This window comes from Ascaphus truei, chromosome 11 (assembly GCF_040206685.1).
Source record: "Ascaphus truei isolate aAscTru1 chromosome 11, aAscTru1.hap1, whole genome shotgun sequence".
In the NCBI taxonomy this organism is placed as follows: domain Eukaryota; kingdom Metazoa; phylum Chordata; class Amphibia; order Anura; family Ascaphidae; genus Ascaphus; species Ascaphus truei.
In genome coordinates this window covers 46,627,743-46,644,834 of record NC_134493.1, presented here as the reverse complement: position 1 = coordinate 46,644,834, position 17,092 = coordinate 46,627,743, and the positions used below count along the sequence as shown (strand labels likewise).

The following is a 17,092-nucleotide window of genomic DNA, read 5'->3' as shown; positions in this document are numbered from 1 at the left end:
GGATTAGGAAAAACGGGTATATTCCAATTCTTCATTGAAAGCCGCAATACACACTTTACATTTGACTATTATTTAGTGATTTACAAGCATGTTGAGGAGTTACAGATGTAACCAACGCCGCTGCACCCGATGGCTCACTCCCAGTTGCAATACCGTTGGCTCTATCTGCATTGCTGTATATTTTGCCATTTGCGATAGCCACCGACTTGAGTCTATACCTTGTATTTATTGGAAATGAGTAACTATAATTCTGTAGAATTTTTTTTCCTGCAGTTAACAGACGTGCACAATAAATACATAACACAGTGCAACCTTTTGTTCTTTATTGATACTGCATGTGTTATGTAAATATACAACTTTTCTGTCAGAAAATAATTCAGTTTGCATAAATAACAAAGGGACAGAACACAGAAAAAAAAATGTGTTTATCAACGCCGGGAGAATGTAATTGAACAATTTGTAATGTTTTATCAAAGATGTTTTTGTAATCGGAGTGTTTTAATTGAATGTGGTGTAACGAAAATATTTTTTGATGTACTAATATTTACTGGGGTCAATTGATATCGTTTGACCTGCTTAGAAATGGGGGGGGGGGGGGGGAGGAGAAGGGAGGGGGGGCGAGAAGCTATTGTCTGTTAATCTCTTTGCTGTCGAATGGTCTGTAACAGAGATGCAAATGTGTCCAAAAATTGTTCGTAACTGTTTTTTATGTATTTTCTTTAAACTTCACATTTCTTGAAAACGAGAGAGGAGAGAAGAGAGAAGGAAGAAGAGAGAAGGGAGAAGAGAGAAGAGAGAAGGAAGAAGAGAGAAGGAAGAAGAGAGAAGGAAGAAGAGAGAGAGAGAAGAGAGAGAGAGAAGAGAGAGAGAGAGAGAGATCCCACTGAGTAGAGTACCTATTGACTTAAATACCTCTCGAAACTCTCCTCAATCCAACATGTAAAAAGATACCTGTGTTCGGCGCTAATGCGCTTTAGAGCATAAGCCCTTAAAGAGCATGTGTATGGTGCCAAAAACAGGTTTGTAGAATTGCATTTGATGAGTTGTACACGTTAATGAAGTATATTTGCATCTTAGACATAAACAAATAGGAATGTAAGAAGTGCCCCAAGTACAAAGGTTGAGCAGAAGCAGGCCTGTTTTTATTAGCTTATGTCATGAATATGAGATACTCCTTCCTTTCTCCATAGATCAATATTGATCTACACATAGGAGTGGGCCTCAGCCATCAACGAAGGCATTCGTGGACCAACATCTTCTCCTCTTTTACCACAGCCAAGGTCAGATCGTGGCTTCAGCAAAACTGTAGGATGCGTGTGTCCGCACAAAGTTCTGGCCCTGTTGTGATCACATGTTTGCCAGAGATAGAATCTTGCAGACAAAAGGGAAGCCGCGATTGCAGCTGTTGTCATTCCATGAGCGCAAGGCTGGGGTAAAAGAAAAAGAACATGGTCATGACTAAAATATACTATACACTATGCGTGCACGTACGGGGGACGTAATGCAAGGGAATCACATTTTGGATGAACAAGCTGTAGTTTCTAGAATGTAATAGTGGTTCAGCACCTGTGGCAAAATGTAAGCTTTGAAGTCATTCATGAGCATTCCAAGCGGTGCAATGGAAGAAGCAGAGATCAGTGATGGGAGAGTGGAGTTTAACACGGAGACTTGGGGCCTGATGCGTAAAGCTCTGAGAAGCAATTTAACATGATGTTGACCTAAGTTAATAGTCACTTTTGAGTAGTGTCCATGTTTCTGAGCCATACAGTAAAATAGTGCGTATTGAGGTGTTAAAAATTCGCATTTTTGTTACATTTGACACGTCCTGTTGGTTCTACAAGCTTTTCATTAAGAAGGCGAACGCTGCAGTGGTGCTATCGATGCGGCTTTTGATGTCGTTCGTAGCTGCTATGCTTTGGCTATCAATAATAGACCCTAGGTATTTAAATGAGTCCACTCGCTTGATTAGGTTGCCGTCCAGTTGAAGTTGAATCTGTTGGGTATCGGTAAATATGTATTTCCTCTTTTCCGTATTTATGAATAATCCGAGCTTCTTTGCATTGGCTTGCATGTCATTCAAAGTTTCTTGTGCCTCTTGGGCTGTATCCGCTAAGAACACAATGTCATCGATGTATACAAAGTCCGTGAGAATAAACTGGCTTCCCACTTGTACGCCAGGCCTGTCGTTAAATGTTTTTCTGAGAATCCAATCCATTGTAATATTGAATAACACAGGCGATATTATGCTACCTTGTTTGACTCCCGTGGATATGGAGAGTGGCGCGGATATGTTGCCCATGTGTGTGACTCCCGTGGATATGGAGAATGGCGAGGATATGTTGCCCATGTGTGTGACTCCCGTGGATATGGAGAATGGCGTGGATATGTTGCCCATGTGTGTGACTCCCGGGATATGGAGAATGGCGCGGATATGTTGCCCATGTGTGTTACTCCCGTGGATATGTAGAATGGCGCGGATATGTTGTCCATGTGTGTGACTCCCGTGGATATGGAGAATGGCGCGGATATATTGCCCGTGTGTTTGACTCCCGTGGATATGGAGAATGGCGTGGATATGTTGCCCATGTGTGTGACTCCCGTGGATATGGAGAATGGCGCGGATATGTTGCCCATGTGTGTGACTCCCGTGGATATGGAGAATGGCGAGGATATGTTGCCCATGTGTTTGACTCCCGTGGATATGGAGAATGGCGCGGATATGTTGCCCATGTGTGTGACTCCCGGGATATGGCGAATGGCCGGATATGTTGCCCATGTGTTTGACTCCCGTGGATATGGAGAGTGGTGCGGATATGTTGCCCATGTGTGTGACTCCCGTGAATATGGAGAATGGCGCGGATATGTTGCACATGTGTGTGGCTCCCGGGATATGGAGAATGGCGCGGATATGTTGCCCATGTGTTTGACTCCCGTGGATATGGAGAATGGCGCGGATATGTTGCCCCTGTGTGTGACTCCCGTGGATATGGAGAATGGCGAGGATATGTTGCACATGTGTGTGGCTCCCGGGATATGGAGAATGGCGCGGATATGTTGCCCATGTGTTTGACTCCCATGGATATGGAGAATGGGGCGGATATGTTGCCCATGTGTTTGGCTCCCATGGATATGGAGAGTGGCGCGGATATGTTGCCCATGTGTTTGGCTCCCGTGGATATGGAGAGTGGCGCGGATATGTTGCCCATATGTGTGACTCCCGTGGATATGGAGAATGGCGAGGATATGTTGCCCATGTGTTTGACTCCCGTGGATATGGAGAGTGGCGCGGATATGTTGCCCATGTGTTTGACTCCCGTGGATATGGAGAGTGGCGCGGATATGCTGCCCATGTGTTTGACTCCCGTGGATATGGAGAATTGCGCGGATATGCTGCCCATGTGTTTGACTCCCGGGGATATGGAGAGTGGCGCGGATATGTTTCCCATGTGTGTGGCTCCCGGGATATGGAGAGTGGCGCGGATATGTTGCCCATGTGTGTGACTCCCGTGGATATGGAGAGTGGCGCGGATATGTTGCCCATGTGTTTGACTCCCGTGGATATAGAGAGTGGCGCGGATATGTTGCCCATGTGTGTGACTCCCGTGGATATGGAGAGTGGCGCGGATATGTTGCCCATGTGTTTGACTCCCGTGGATATGGAGAGTGGAGCGGATATGTTGCCCATGTGTTTGGCTCCCGTGGATATGGAGAGTGGCGCGGATATGTTGCCCATGTGTTTGACTCCCGTGGATATGGAGAGTGGCGCGTATATGTTGCCCATGTGTGTGACTCCCGTGGATATGGAGAATGGTACGGATATGTTGCCCATGTGTTTGACTCCCGTGGATATGGAGAATGGCGCGGATATGTTGCCCATGTGTTTGACTCCCGGGGATATGGAGAGTGGCGCGGATATGTTGCCCATGTGTTTGACTCCTGTGGATATGGAGAATTGCGCAGATATGCTGCCCATGTGTTTGACTCTGCTTGTACCTCCTTCATGAAAAGCTCTTAGCATGTTGAGAGTGGCATGTGGTATCGTATCAGCCTTGAGGGCGCACCATAGCGATGGGTGATCCACACTGTCAAAAGCGCGTGAGAAGTCAACAAATACCATAAAGGTATCTTTTTTGCAGCGGAGTCGTATTTCTGCTAGTTGTCGAAGTGTGAAAATTTACTTATTTGAGGAGTCGGGGGAGGAGCGAGGGATATAGGAGGAGTTTGGGGAGAAGCAAGGTTTATAGGAGGAGTTAGGGGAGGAGCGTGGGTTATAGGAGGAGTTTGGGGAGGAGCGAGGGTTATAGGAGGAGTTAGGGGAGGAGCGCGGGTTATAGGAGGAGTTAGGGGAGGAGCGAGGGTTATAGGAGGAGTTTGGGGAGAAGCAAGGTTTATAGGAGGAGTTAGGGGAGGAGCGTGGGTTATAGGAGGAGTTTGGGGAGGAGCGAGGGTTATAGGAGGAGTTAGGGGAGAAGCAAGGTTTTTAGGAGGAGTTAGGGGAGGAGCGTGGGTTATAGGAGGAGTTAGGGGAGGAGCGAGGGTTATAGGAGGAGTTTGGGGAGAAGCAAGGTTTATAGGAGGAGTTAGGGGAGGAGCGTGGGTTATAGGAGGAGTTTGGGGAGGAGCGCGGGTTATAGGAGGAGTTAGGGGAGGAGCGCGGGTTATAGGAGGCGTTTGTGGAGGAGCGAGGTTTATAGGAGGAGTTTGGGGAGGAGCGAGGTTTATAAGAGGAGTCGGGGGAGTAGATGAGGGTTATAGGAGGAGTCAGGGTTATAGGAGGAGTCAGGGGAGGAGTGCAGGTTATAGGAGGAGTTAGGGGAGGAGCGTGGGTTACAGGAGTCAGGGGAGGAGTGCAGGTTATAGGAGGAGTTACGGGAGGAATGAGGGTTATAGGAGGAGTTTGAGGAGGAGCAAAGTTTATAGGAGGAGTCGGGGGAGGAGCGAGGGTTATAGGAGGAGTCGGGGGAGGAGTGCAGGTTATAGGAGGAGTTAGGGGAGGAATGAGGGTTATATGAGGAGTTTGAGGAAGAGTGCAGGTTATACGAGGAGTCAAGGGAGGAGCAAGACAGGGCAATATTATAACGAGATGGAATAACATTTGTGCCTCTAACGGGTGCAGTTTTCCTCTCTCTTTGCACCATATAAATCCGCCAGGTTCAGGTGGCGGTCGCCTCTGTTCCAAAGATGACAGTAGAAGATTAGTGCGCAAACTACTTCAGACCCTCATATATCTCCAAGCAGTCTATAACAGTGGTTCCAAAGCCCTCTCCCGGGATCCCCCAGCTACACCAGGTTTCTGTGGCAACCACCCAATATCCCATACATATGCAACTTAAGCACATTTACCTCTGTGAAGGGGCATTGGTTATTCTCAAAACCTGGTGTGGATGAAGGTCACCCGAGAGAGGGTTGGGAACCACTGGTCCATAAAATGGAATACTTTACAGCCCTTCAATTGGACGCAGCTTCAAACGTGCAGACTGTCCAAGAGTCGGTAGGAGACTATTCAAAAAGATGTCATTGTTATTTGATGTATTTCAATATCTTCTTAATATAATATACTTTTGGTAACACCTGGTATGTGTTCACCTTAAGAGGACATAGAGCTTATAACAAAACGTTTTCGATTCTCAACAATGAACATCAAATTGGAGAATCGAATGAGAGAATCAGGCACGCACAACTGCCCATCAGCCCCTTGTTGTTCTAAATGAGTTGGTTAATTTGCATTGTAGCTATTGTACTTACCACTGTAATATCTGTACCACATCTGTACGCAGTCCTCATCCTCGGGAGTGGTGTTAGTGCGATCATCAGGCTGATTGCCATCCCAGTAATTATAGTCATGTGGTGTCCCGTCTGTCCATTCAAACTCACCTTCCTGTCAATGAGCAGTAAAGAGATGGAGGAGGAAAGTGTCTCTTGGAGTAAAAAAAGATACATTGTACCATAGTTGCTAAGTGGATCAAAGGCATAAAGTACCTAAAGGCCAACTCAAGTTAATGGTCCAAACGGTGCTTTACGGCAGAGGGGTGCAATCTTTTTTGTTTTCGCCCCCCTCGCTCGCCCCTCCCCCTCATAACTTTCCTCCGGCATCGTCATGTGACGACGCGTTGCCATTTGATTCCGCATTGTCATGTCGACGCATTGCCAGAAGCCACTGGAGAGAAGATAAGAGACATACAGAGGCCTCACGCGATCCCCCTGCATTTTATTTCAATGTTGTGGTGAAGCGCGCGGGGCAGCTGTAAACACCCCTACTTTCATCCGTCCCCCAGGTTGTGCACCCCTGCTTTACGGCTTAGCACCAATTAGTAATATGGCCCTTTTGGGGGGGGGGGGGAGATTTACTAAACTCTGATAAGGGATATCTGGAATTCCAGTTAATTATGGTTTGCTATGTGAATTCCCCCCTCCCCTTTCTTTCCTGTGTATAAAATATTTCCCCCGGGTGTATGACACTGCATTGTTTATCAATAAGATATAACATCAGAATACCATTTTCATAACTAATTGTTGAGCCTGGTTCTCAAGCAGTTTCATACAGGCTTATCAAGGGCCCATAGAGGGGAAACAGAGGCACTCACTGTAAAGCCATAACAGACATAAAACTTTATAATAGGTCTTGTACGCATGCACAAGCTTACATACATACAGTGCACTCATACACTTACAGTATCCATATACACACACACACACACACACACACACACACACACACAGATAGATGCAGAGCAAATTGCCATTCAGTATATCAATGTACAGTGTGATTCTCACCTGCCTCCTGTCACTTAATCCTATCCAGATATCCGTAGGGATTCCTGGAACTTGGCTATTCACAAGGTCAAACACGAAAACATTTTCATCCCAGCTGATAAGGGAAAGAAATACTAAGTAAGGCTCTCTCCCCAGTAATGTCAGCTTAGCTCAGTGGGCTGATCTGTGCAACTGCTATTTCATTACAATTATATTGAATCTTAGTTTTCCACACTAGTGTAGTTATTAAGGTCTTAGGTTGTTATGGGAGAGACATGGACAGACACAAAGGTAACCCAGGCAATCCATGCCAGCGGCTCTTTTTACAAAAAAATAAATAAAAATAGGGTGTGTGTGTAAAGCTGCAGTGTGTATGGTTCTGTTGTGTTGTATATGTGTGTATTAGCAGCAGCAGCAGCAGCGTTTGTGTGTAGCAATAGTTTGTGTGTGTGTGTGTGTGTGTGTGTGTGTGTATATGGAGCTGTTGTGTGTAGAGCTGCTGTGTGTGTGTAGCTGCAGTGTGTGTGTGTCTGTGTGTAGAACTGCAGTGTGTGTGTGTGTGTGTGTGTGTGTGTGTGTGTGTGTGTGTGTGTGTGTGTGTGTGTGTGTGTGTGTGTGTGTGTGTGTATAGATATCTGAAGTGTAAGTGTATATAGAGTTTCTTTAATGTATTTACCATTTTATTTTAATAAAAAAAATCTATATAACTATACAAAAGTGTCTATTATTTATGAAATAAGCCTACATTTAGCCTATAATAGTAATAATCCCCTCAGAACAGGGCATTACTGGCCAATAATGCCCTGGCTGGGTTAAAGTCCCACGGCTTCGCCTCGGGCCTTCAACTCTTCCAGCCAGGGCATTATTGGCCAGTAATGCCCTGTTCTTCAGGGATTATTACTTAACTATAGAAGAAAAGGCAATAAAAAGACATGAAAGTGTGGGAACGTGTAGGTACTTTGGGAAAGCTGGGAATATGGGGCGGGGAAGTCCCCCGAACAAGGTTGGTAACTGCTCCTGACTTATCTGAAATGGATAAAAAGTGTTGCAAATACAGTAGCCGAGGGGTGGGAAAGGGACACAGACATGGCCCACATTTTAGGGGAGGAAAATACTTTTCTGATACACATTGGAGTCTATTTAATAAAGACTGCAAACACGGGAGTTACACCAGTCACGCGACTATGGCAGTCACGGCACAGAAGGGTTAACACAGCAGGGGGTCCATTGCATCAGACAGTGTCCCGGGCGCCAGACTTTTGCTTGTTCGTCCACGGCGTCGAGGACACTAAGTCTGACGACATCTGTACTTATCACACCGATTTTCTCCCCCCTGGTTTTGCCCTAGGTTTGCAGCCGGGGGGTGGGGGGGCGGGGCATTAGTAAGTAATCTCCTACACCACTTTGTCAAGAAATAAAAGAACATATTTTGTACTCGTACTTGTTTTCAGCACACAAACATTATTTGAATGGACTGCCATTGGAGAGGCCTGTGATTGTAGGTGCCTGATTAACAGAAGCCGCTCCTGTTCTGCCTCCTGCTCGCAATGAGAAAACATACTGTACCTGTGGATAGAAACTAATTTGGCAGCCTTTCTGCCCAGTGAAAACTCTGCACAATAAAAGTCCGCTTCAGCCCATGTTTTATTCATTGGAAAGAACCTGTAACAGTTCTCATTATATTCTGTCCAAAAGAGAGGGCAGGCGAATGGTTGGCTTAGGTCTGTGAATGCTGAGGGGGAAAGGAAAGACACACAAAATAGCTGCCTTTAATCAATTGGATATAATGACAGGTTTTAATGTCTTGTTAACCATTACCTAATGTAATACGTTGCACTAACATAGCTTCAGGAGACAGTAGGGGTTACTGTGTATTTCCCATAATTGGATCTATGTTCAGGAATCTTTATTTGTATGTTAGAAGAACGTTAGTTTTTCTTATTATTTTCTATAGAGGTAAATGAGAATTTTAATCCTAATAGAGGTATATTAGTATTTTATCTGGTAGTGTTAGGACCTGTGAACTGGGTCTGCCTTGTCGTGGCTCGCAAGCTTACAACGCTTTGGCCAAAGGGTTAAACTAAATTACCCTTTTTCAAGAGAATATATAAGTACTGTACTGTATTCTACTGTGTATTTTTGTCATATTGGATGTAGCAAATTTGTAGTGGATTTGTAATTTGGCTCTGTACCTGCTGCGCTGAGGAACGCGTTATTGTAAAACAGGTGCTCAAAAGTGCTCAGGTCGCCATTCAGAGGGAAAACACCTCTGGGCCCTAAATTAACAGAAGCAATCTACACATTGGAGGTTCTACTAACTTTGATTGCAAGCTCTTCGGAGCAGGGACTCCTTTTCCTAATGTTACTTTTATGTCTGAAGCGCTTATTCCCATTATATATTATAATATTAGGTCATGTGTATTACAGCTTTGACGCGCTATGTACCTGGATGGCGTTATATAAATAGAGATATACATACACATCAAAGTGAACTGACTTCCATAACACAGAGTAGAAATTAAATCACTTCCTGAAATTGTACTGTATGTATATTATATGTATGTAATATTGGGAGAGGGCGATAAGGCTTTAACTCCCTTTTACAGTATATCTACCCAGGGTATATTAGTGCCACAGCGTTTAGCTTTGTACTGTTATGGACCATAACAGTACAAAATGAAAATATCTATACTTATGGTACACCGAATAGTGTAATCTTAGTATACGGAGCTCCATTGATTTATATTACAAACCTAGCTGTCATATTAAATTGTTTCTCCATATACAATAGGCTCCATATACTCCGCTTCATGAGTAAAATTGGATGTCTAGTTTATCACACCAGTCTGTTATATATCCAAATGTGTGAATAACATCTGAGTAATTACTACTGCATCTGCTGTTGACAACTGGACACATGAAATTAATTTGTGTCCAGTTGCTAGAATAGATGAATCACCTCTCACTGTCTTGTACGAGTTCTGTATCATGGACAATTGCTTATAAAATAACTAATTAACTTCTGCTGTACATCCAGGTGCATGGGTGTATCCTAAAACAAATGTATTCACACAGAGGTGTCAGATCTCTAATGCAGCAATAACAGTTACAAGTTGCATTTCTAAATAAAATGTACTCACCTTGACTGAGTTTAATGTCAGTCTGGGGAAAAGCTTGCGTTGTAAGAAAAATCAATGCAAGAATGGCACACACATCCCATTGGATCGAAGTTTTTAGACTTAGACAGTGTCTCATTTTCAGGTTGTAAGACAGTAATATGTCAAGCCCTCCTTGAGTCAGACTTGGATCCCTTTCCTAAGCACTGGTGAGTTTGCAGAAGCAGATGTAATCCTAATGAAAAACACTCCCCCACTGAACACTAACTTTCAATGACTTGTGGGATAGGCTGTCCAAAATTCTTGCAGTGCTGGACTGTGGTTGAAAAACACCCTGGCCAACAGGAGAATGCTGCTCTTAGGGGGACGCTGTTTTAATCCCCCGTTGATTTGTATTGGGTTCAGGACATTTTTAGCAGAGAGAAAGCATAAATATATATATAAATAGAATGTAAGCTCCTCGAAGCAGGGACCCCTCTTCCTTAATGTTACTTTTATGTCTGAAGCACTTATTCCCATGACCTGTTATTTTTATTATTTGTTATTTATATGATTACCACTGTGAAGCGCTGTGTACATTTATGGCGCTATATAAAGACATACAATATATCAGAGCACTTCTTTAACCTTAGCGCCATAACCATCCACCAGTTTTATGAACCCGTTAACTAAAATGTCATAACCATTACCAATCCTTAATAAGTGATTGGTGGTTAATGACAGACAATGGCAATCACTCTTTAGTGAATATGTTTCCCTTAATAATTACAATTTTGAACAGCATTATGGAAGTATCACATGAGTTTCAACCACTGGACAATAGCACCAACATTGTATTCTCCTCTTGCATCTGTTCATCCTTATTACATTGCTTAGATTGTAAACTCTTCGAGGCAGGGACTCCCTCTCCCAATATTCCCATGTATGCCACTAGTACTCATCCATGTGTTGACCTGGTATTGTCTTGTTTAATCAATGTGTACGTAATTTTGCACAGGGCTGGGTACATACAGGCATACCCCGGTTTAAGGACACTCACTTTAAGTACACTCGCGAGTAAGGACATATCGCCCAATAGGCAAACAGCAGCTCACGCATGCGCCTGTCAGCACGTCCTGAACAGCAATACCGGCTCCGTACCTGTACCGAAGCTGTGCGCAAGCGGGGAGACTATAGAGCCTGGTACACATGCGTTATTTACATCAGTTATGCACATATAGGACGATTGCAGTACAGTACATGCATCGATAAGTGGGAAAAAGGGAGTGTTTCACTTTAAGTACATTTTCACTTTACATACATGCTCTAGACCCATTGCGTACGTTAATGCGGGGTCTGCCTGTATTCTGTGCTACAGTATTCAAAAAAATCATATCAGACCAGAGAATTCATTTTAACTACTGTATAAGCCTGTCACTGCTGCTTGGACTGGTAACATACTACAAATAATCATGTCAACTGTGGATGCATAAAGAAATGTAGTCTTTACAGAATTATATGTGATTGAGATTGCCAATGGGTACTTGGACAATATTGAAGCACGGTGTCTTGTGTCTTGAAGGTTCGTAAGCATCTGTTGCCCTTCCTCTAGTCAGAATTGGAAGATAATGGACATGGTGAATTCTCGCTATGAGCGTATACTACCCACACCATGACTTTGTTTTGTACGTAGGCAGCATGAATGGAGTGCTCCTTGAGCCTCCAACACCACTCAAACTGCGTGTTATTACCGTGTTAATGCAAGAGTGGGCAATCTTTTTATCCATAGACGTGGGAGATATGTATGAAGGTGACTGTATTAACACGTGGTGCACGTGATTTAGAATTTCTTATATGTGATTTAATCACTTGACACGCATGAAAAGGGGAAATATAAAAGGCAAAATATGGTAAATATTAGGATATAATTTCTCCGTATAAACATATCCCCCCCAGGCTTAAGACAAAAAAGTTCAGAACATTTATGTTAATGCTCAAAATTATTGTTAATAATCAAATGAATGGCAAGTTTTAGTGACAGATAATTAGACAGTATTATGTCTGTCATTGACCCAATAGAATAGTATACACACATTTTTATTAAGAGGCAGTGGCTATGAATCATTATGAGGTCAAGGGAATATATAATTCAGAGTGTTTAAAAGCTGCTGCAATGCTGGTTTAGCCCAACGATCACTACTGCATATTTCATCCTCTAGATCAGGGGTCTCCAAACTCAGTCCTCAAGAACCGCACACAGGCCGGCTTTTATGGATATCCCTGTTTCAGCACGGGGCTCAATCAGTGGTTCAGTGCTTGACTGAGCCACTGATTGAGCCACCTGTGCTGAAACAGGGATATCCATAAAAGCCGGCCTGAGGGTGGCTCTTGAGGACTGAGTTTGAGACCCTCTGCTCTAGTCTAGAGCAGGGGGTGCTCAAGTCCAGTCCGCAAGTCCCTCCCAACAGGTCAGGTTTTCTGAATATCCCAGGTTCAGCACAGGTGGCTCAACCAGAGGCTCAGTGGAAGACTGAGCCTCTGATTGAGCCCCGTGTGCTGAAGCAGGGACATCCTGAAAACCTGACCTGCTTGGGGGGGCTTGAGGAAGTTGAGCACCCCTGAACCAGAGGAACCATCAAATATAATAGATGATTTGTTTGTCCATGTTGTGTATATTAGATTGATTATTTTTTTAGGCAGCTACGGGGAATACCAGTTTAATTTTTGCATTTCAAATAGTGTTATAACAACAATATTGCCCAATCATGATTTATTTCTTAATCTTACCTGAACCAGGAGAAAGTCCACAGCAGGTAACATCATTATATTATTCCATGACCTGTGAGAGCTAGTAGCCTCTCCATGGTTGATGAGTAGAGATGGGTGCCATTTTTTTGTAGATATTTAGGAAGTGTGGGATGGCACACATTTAAATATACCGTATTTGCCCGATTTATAGGGTGATTCTGAATGTAAGACAACCCCCTTCTTTCAGTAGTAGCTGAGAAGAAAACATTTTACTCTGTGTGTGTCAGCTTCCTGCCACAAGTAACATGGCTGCTTCAAGCTCCATTTTACCCTCCTACCTCATACATCTGACTGCTGATTGGCTCGCAAAGTGGGCGGTGCCCGTTTATAAAGCGAGTGTGTACTTTTCAACTTAACTTTATTGAAGAAAAAAAATGGCGCCTTATAATCTGGCAAAACCGGTACGTTGCATAACCATTAGCATATCTCTCAGCCAGGCATTTCATCAGGTGTGCTCCATTTCCAGCACAGGCATGTCTCCCTAATTTATTTGGAGGGACCTTTTGAGGGGATATACAGTATATACAACTGTAGTGAGTTCAACATTTAATGTCCCTCTCTCCTTTTATTAGTGCCCAATCCGCTGACAGATAGAGGAGAGGGGGGAGAGGAGAGGGGAGAGGAGGGGGGGGGGCGGATTTGGTCACAACAATCCAGGGACCGGATTTAGACGGATTCTCCCATCTCTACTGTTGAGTTAATTATAACAGGTCATTGTTTTGTTTAAATAAATATCCATGTGTGACCAGGTGGCTGTTTCCTGCTGTTACTTGTAATATTTCTGACATTTACCAATAACCCCTATCCCACAAACTGGGGTGCATAGGATTTTTTTGGGATGGTGGGGGGGGGGGGAGGTGCGGGCTGTTGCAGAGGCCCCGCGCTATTCCCCAAGGCATTTAAATGATGGGGTATCGCGCAAGGCCTCTGTAACCTACTTGCCTGGATTCAGAAGCCTTGTAGGGCCGCGTCGCCATGGCAACGTGGCACCATGCGACATGACATCACATGACCCCTCGGTGTCATTTGCTGCCTGTCACCATGGCAACGGGGTCGTGTGACGTCGCCCGCTGCGTCATTTTGACGCCGTAAAATAAGTACAGGGGGGCGCTAGCACCTGGGGATGCAGGCAGGGGGGCGCAGCTCCAAAGGTTTGTGCTCCCCTGCCCAATCCTACCAAAAGGGCTAGACACCCCATTGGCTGAACAGGGGTTTAAAAAAAAAAAAAGCAATAGTGATGAGAACAAACATTTAAAAACCTCTAAAAGGTTTTTCCTAGTCTTACTGAGTTAGCTTTAAGAGCAACAGCATCTGGTTTTTAAAGAAAAGCAGCACCTCCGGGCAGTAATGAATGTATCAATTTCTATCAATTAGGTTCATAGACAGCGAGCGCCGAATCTGGCCTATTTCTTGTGAAATGTCACCCAGTTTGATGAAAAGATTGCTGCTCCAACCATTACTCCCTCCGCTGAGCAAGGAGGGTGTGAGCCCAACAGGCTGACACATGTAATCAGTACTCGGGGGGGTTATGGAGCTAGTTAATAGTTAGCCAGTGTCTGTCTCTCTATGCTGTATCCAAGCCTGATCCTCTAGCTCAGCGGTGCGCAAACTGGGGGACGGGAGATTTGTCTGGGGGGGGACGGACAAATGACGCCACGGGGTTATGTGATGTGACGTCACCGGAGTCATGTGATGTGACGCCGCGGGTCACGTGAGCATCATTTGATGCTCCTGCCAGGCAGGAGAGGGGCTGTGAGACCGAGGGAGGCCAGACAGGGGGGTGCAGCATCAAATGTCATTGACTGAGCCATCTGTACTGAAGCAGGGATATCCTTAAAACCTGACCTGTTGGTGGCCCTTGAGGACTAGAGTTGGCCACTCCTGTCTAGCGAAATCATTTGAAACGCCATTTTGGATCGTTTCGCACATCTCTACCTGTGGCAGCGACGCAATTAGAGGCAAAGAGAGACGTTTTGTTCTCGCTTCTATTAGCGCCATTGTATTTTTGTGTCAGCGGGAGGAGATTGGAAGGAGTTATATATAAGAGGATCTATCCAATTCTGCGTCTCTGCACATCGGTTTCCTTCTGCCAAAAAGCGAGGTTAGACTGTCCTTCCCGACATCGAATTCCTCGCTTCCCTTCAGTACGAAAAGGGCCAGACCATGTGACAGGATTGTTGGTCCTGGGTATACACTCAGTGCAGGAGGCATGCAATGTATAGATGGCACAAATAAATATATATTTATTTTTAATAAATATACAGCTTTAGACTACACAATAATTGTAATGAAATGTACAGAAGCATTTAGCAGTGCTAAGAGGCTCCTATTAACATTTTTGGATGAACTCTTGTAGTTGGAGCAAATACAATGTTACAGAGAACCAGAACAAGGAGTCAGTCTGAGTCCATTTCAATAAGATAATGGCTGCCGGATTCTTTAAAAGCAGCAATCCCCCTTAGGCTGCACTTATAGTGCCGGCGACAGTGACGTCAGGCTGCGGTCGCTGGAAAAATCGAATAGAGATGACTTCCAGTGACCGCGACCAAGCCGTCACGCTGCGCTTACTATAAGCCCACGTGACGGCGGCAATGCATTTGTTTTGATGCAACGTCGCGTCTCTGTCGCCGGCACTATAAGTGCAGCCTAAGTAACACCCTTTTGTACAGTATGGGAGCAGGGGGATCCTCTGGTGCTGATCCACGCTATTATCAGCTCCAGTGACCCCCCCCCCCCCCCCGCTGTCCTCGAGATACTTACTGGTAAGGTTACCGGCATTTGCCATTCTTAAAGGGCATTTAAATGGTCCATGCTGTCCAATAGGAAGCCACGACCGATGATGTTGCGGCTTCCTATTGGCCTGAGATTTAGCAGCCATTTTTTTTTCCTCTGGAGGGACATTTATAGCTGTTAACTTGACCAGGAAGTATCTCAGGAACCCGCATGGTCTCCCGAGCTGAAAATAGCGTGGTTCAACTCTCGGGGACCGCTCCCCCTCAACCCTCCAATTCAGTTAAAAAACAATAGGGGTCAAGAAAACCAAGTAGAGGGGATTGCTGCTTCAAGGAAGCCTTTAGCCTGCTATCCTTTATGCCAGTGGGTAATCGATATGTTTCAAATCCTCTATTTCTTTTAACTGCATAAACTGTATCTATTATCTGTATGACATCCTCTATATGCACTGCAAAAAAAATGTATCTTATTGTGTATACTTTTACTTACATTTATTCTTTATGAGAATAGCATACATGTAATATATATATATATATATATATATATATATATATATGTTCATTGGATATATTAATATATTTGTATATCTTCATATCAATATCTATACATATGAATTTATATGGTTGAAACATAAATATATAAATATAGATATGTATATATACAGACTTACACAAACATATTTGCACGTACACACATTAACAGGTATTGTACTCAACTTGTACAAGGACAAAACTGCATTTTATAAATGTGTCACATAGTCTAGATTTTTTTTATTTCTAGGTCTTTTAGCACATTCACTAACTAGAACACAGGCACCAATATCTCCGTCAAAATGGAATACGCAATGTTTGGTGAAATGCACAAGGGTTGCATGTTTCTTATGAGTCAGCTTACAGGCAGCGATTAGTTAAATCTGTTTCAGTAAATCTGAAACAGCCCTACACTCACCGAAACCCTTTAACTGGCATGTTTCCGACAGTATGATTGATGGGATGAATACTCTTACAATGGGTGTGCCAGGTCATGATGATAATAAGGGTAATCAGCCTTGAGCCTGACATTATCAAGTCGAAGTTGGTCACATGTAGCACATGGTTTGCATCATGAATGTTCACTGAGGCACATAGGCTAATGCTGCCACTTAATTACAAGCAGCTGAAATAGTTGCTCTCAATCCTATGGTGGTTCCTTGTGGGTAACTGTGACATCCCTCCTACTGTCTCTCACGTCACCTCCAGAGAAGCTGGAGACACGCGGTCACACTCTGCCCGAGACCTCAGGCTGTGCCACTGCTCCACGGCTGTCCGGTGGGAGTTTAGCATGCGCCGCCAGTGGTTGGATTCCGGGGAGCCGGAGGAATACTGACCAATCACTATCCTTCCAATAAAGTCATTGCTGCTTTTCATGTTGTGGCCATAAACTAGGAAAGAAGGATAAAGAACAATGTTGAAGCATACATACATACATACATACATACATACATACATACATACATACATAGATGGATTATCCTATACTCAAAATTACCTGTAATTAAATATACACAGAAATAGTTGCATGACCAAGACAAGGTATGAGTTACACCAAGTCAATCAAATGAAATCAAATAAACAGAAATTAATTAGGGGTACATTTTAGAAACTCCAAAACTGGCTTGAAAATAAATGCCCATTAAAGCAGCTGAGCACGTAGCACTGTGCGAT

At 44.0% G+C, this 17,092-nt stretch overlaps 2 protein-coding genes across 4 annotated transcripts in view; both read right to left on the bottom strand.

Annotated features, from left to right (window-relative positions):
• Positions 1-306: 306 nt before the first annotated feature.
• On the bottom strand, positions 307-10,223 carry CLEC19A (C-type lectin domain containing 19A). The gene is made up of 5 exons (XM_075566067.1): positions 9,894-10,223; positions 8,320-8,485; positions 6,775-6,868; positions 5,746-5,878; positions 307-1,427 (listed from the first exon to the last, which is right to left on the bottom strand). The coding sequence occupies exons 1-5, from the start codon at positions 10,006-10,008 to the stop codon at positions 1,348-1,350; spliced, it is 588 nt and encodes a 195-aa protein (XP_075422182.1). The 5' UTR covers positions 10,009-10,223; the 3' UTR covers positions 307-1,347.
• A 4,663-nt stretch (positions 10,224-14,886) lies between these two features.
• The window catches only part of SYT17 (synaptotagmin 17), a 60,129-nt gene continuing 57,923 nt past the window's right edge, over positions 14,887-17,092 (bottom strand). For all 3 annotated transcript variants that reach the window (XM_075566063.1, XM_075566064.1, XM_075566065.1), the window contains one exon: positions 14,887-16,809. In XM_075566063.1, the coding sequence (XP_075422178.1) occupies positions 16,613-16,809 (197 nt within the window). In that variant the 3' untranslated portion in view covers positions 14,887-16,612. The remainder of the gene's footprint in view (positions 16,810-17,092) is intronic.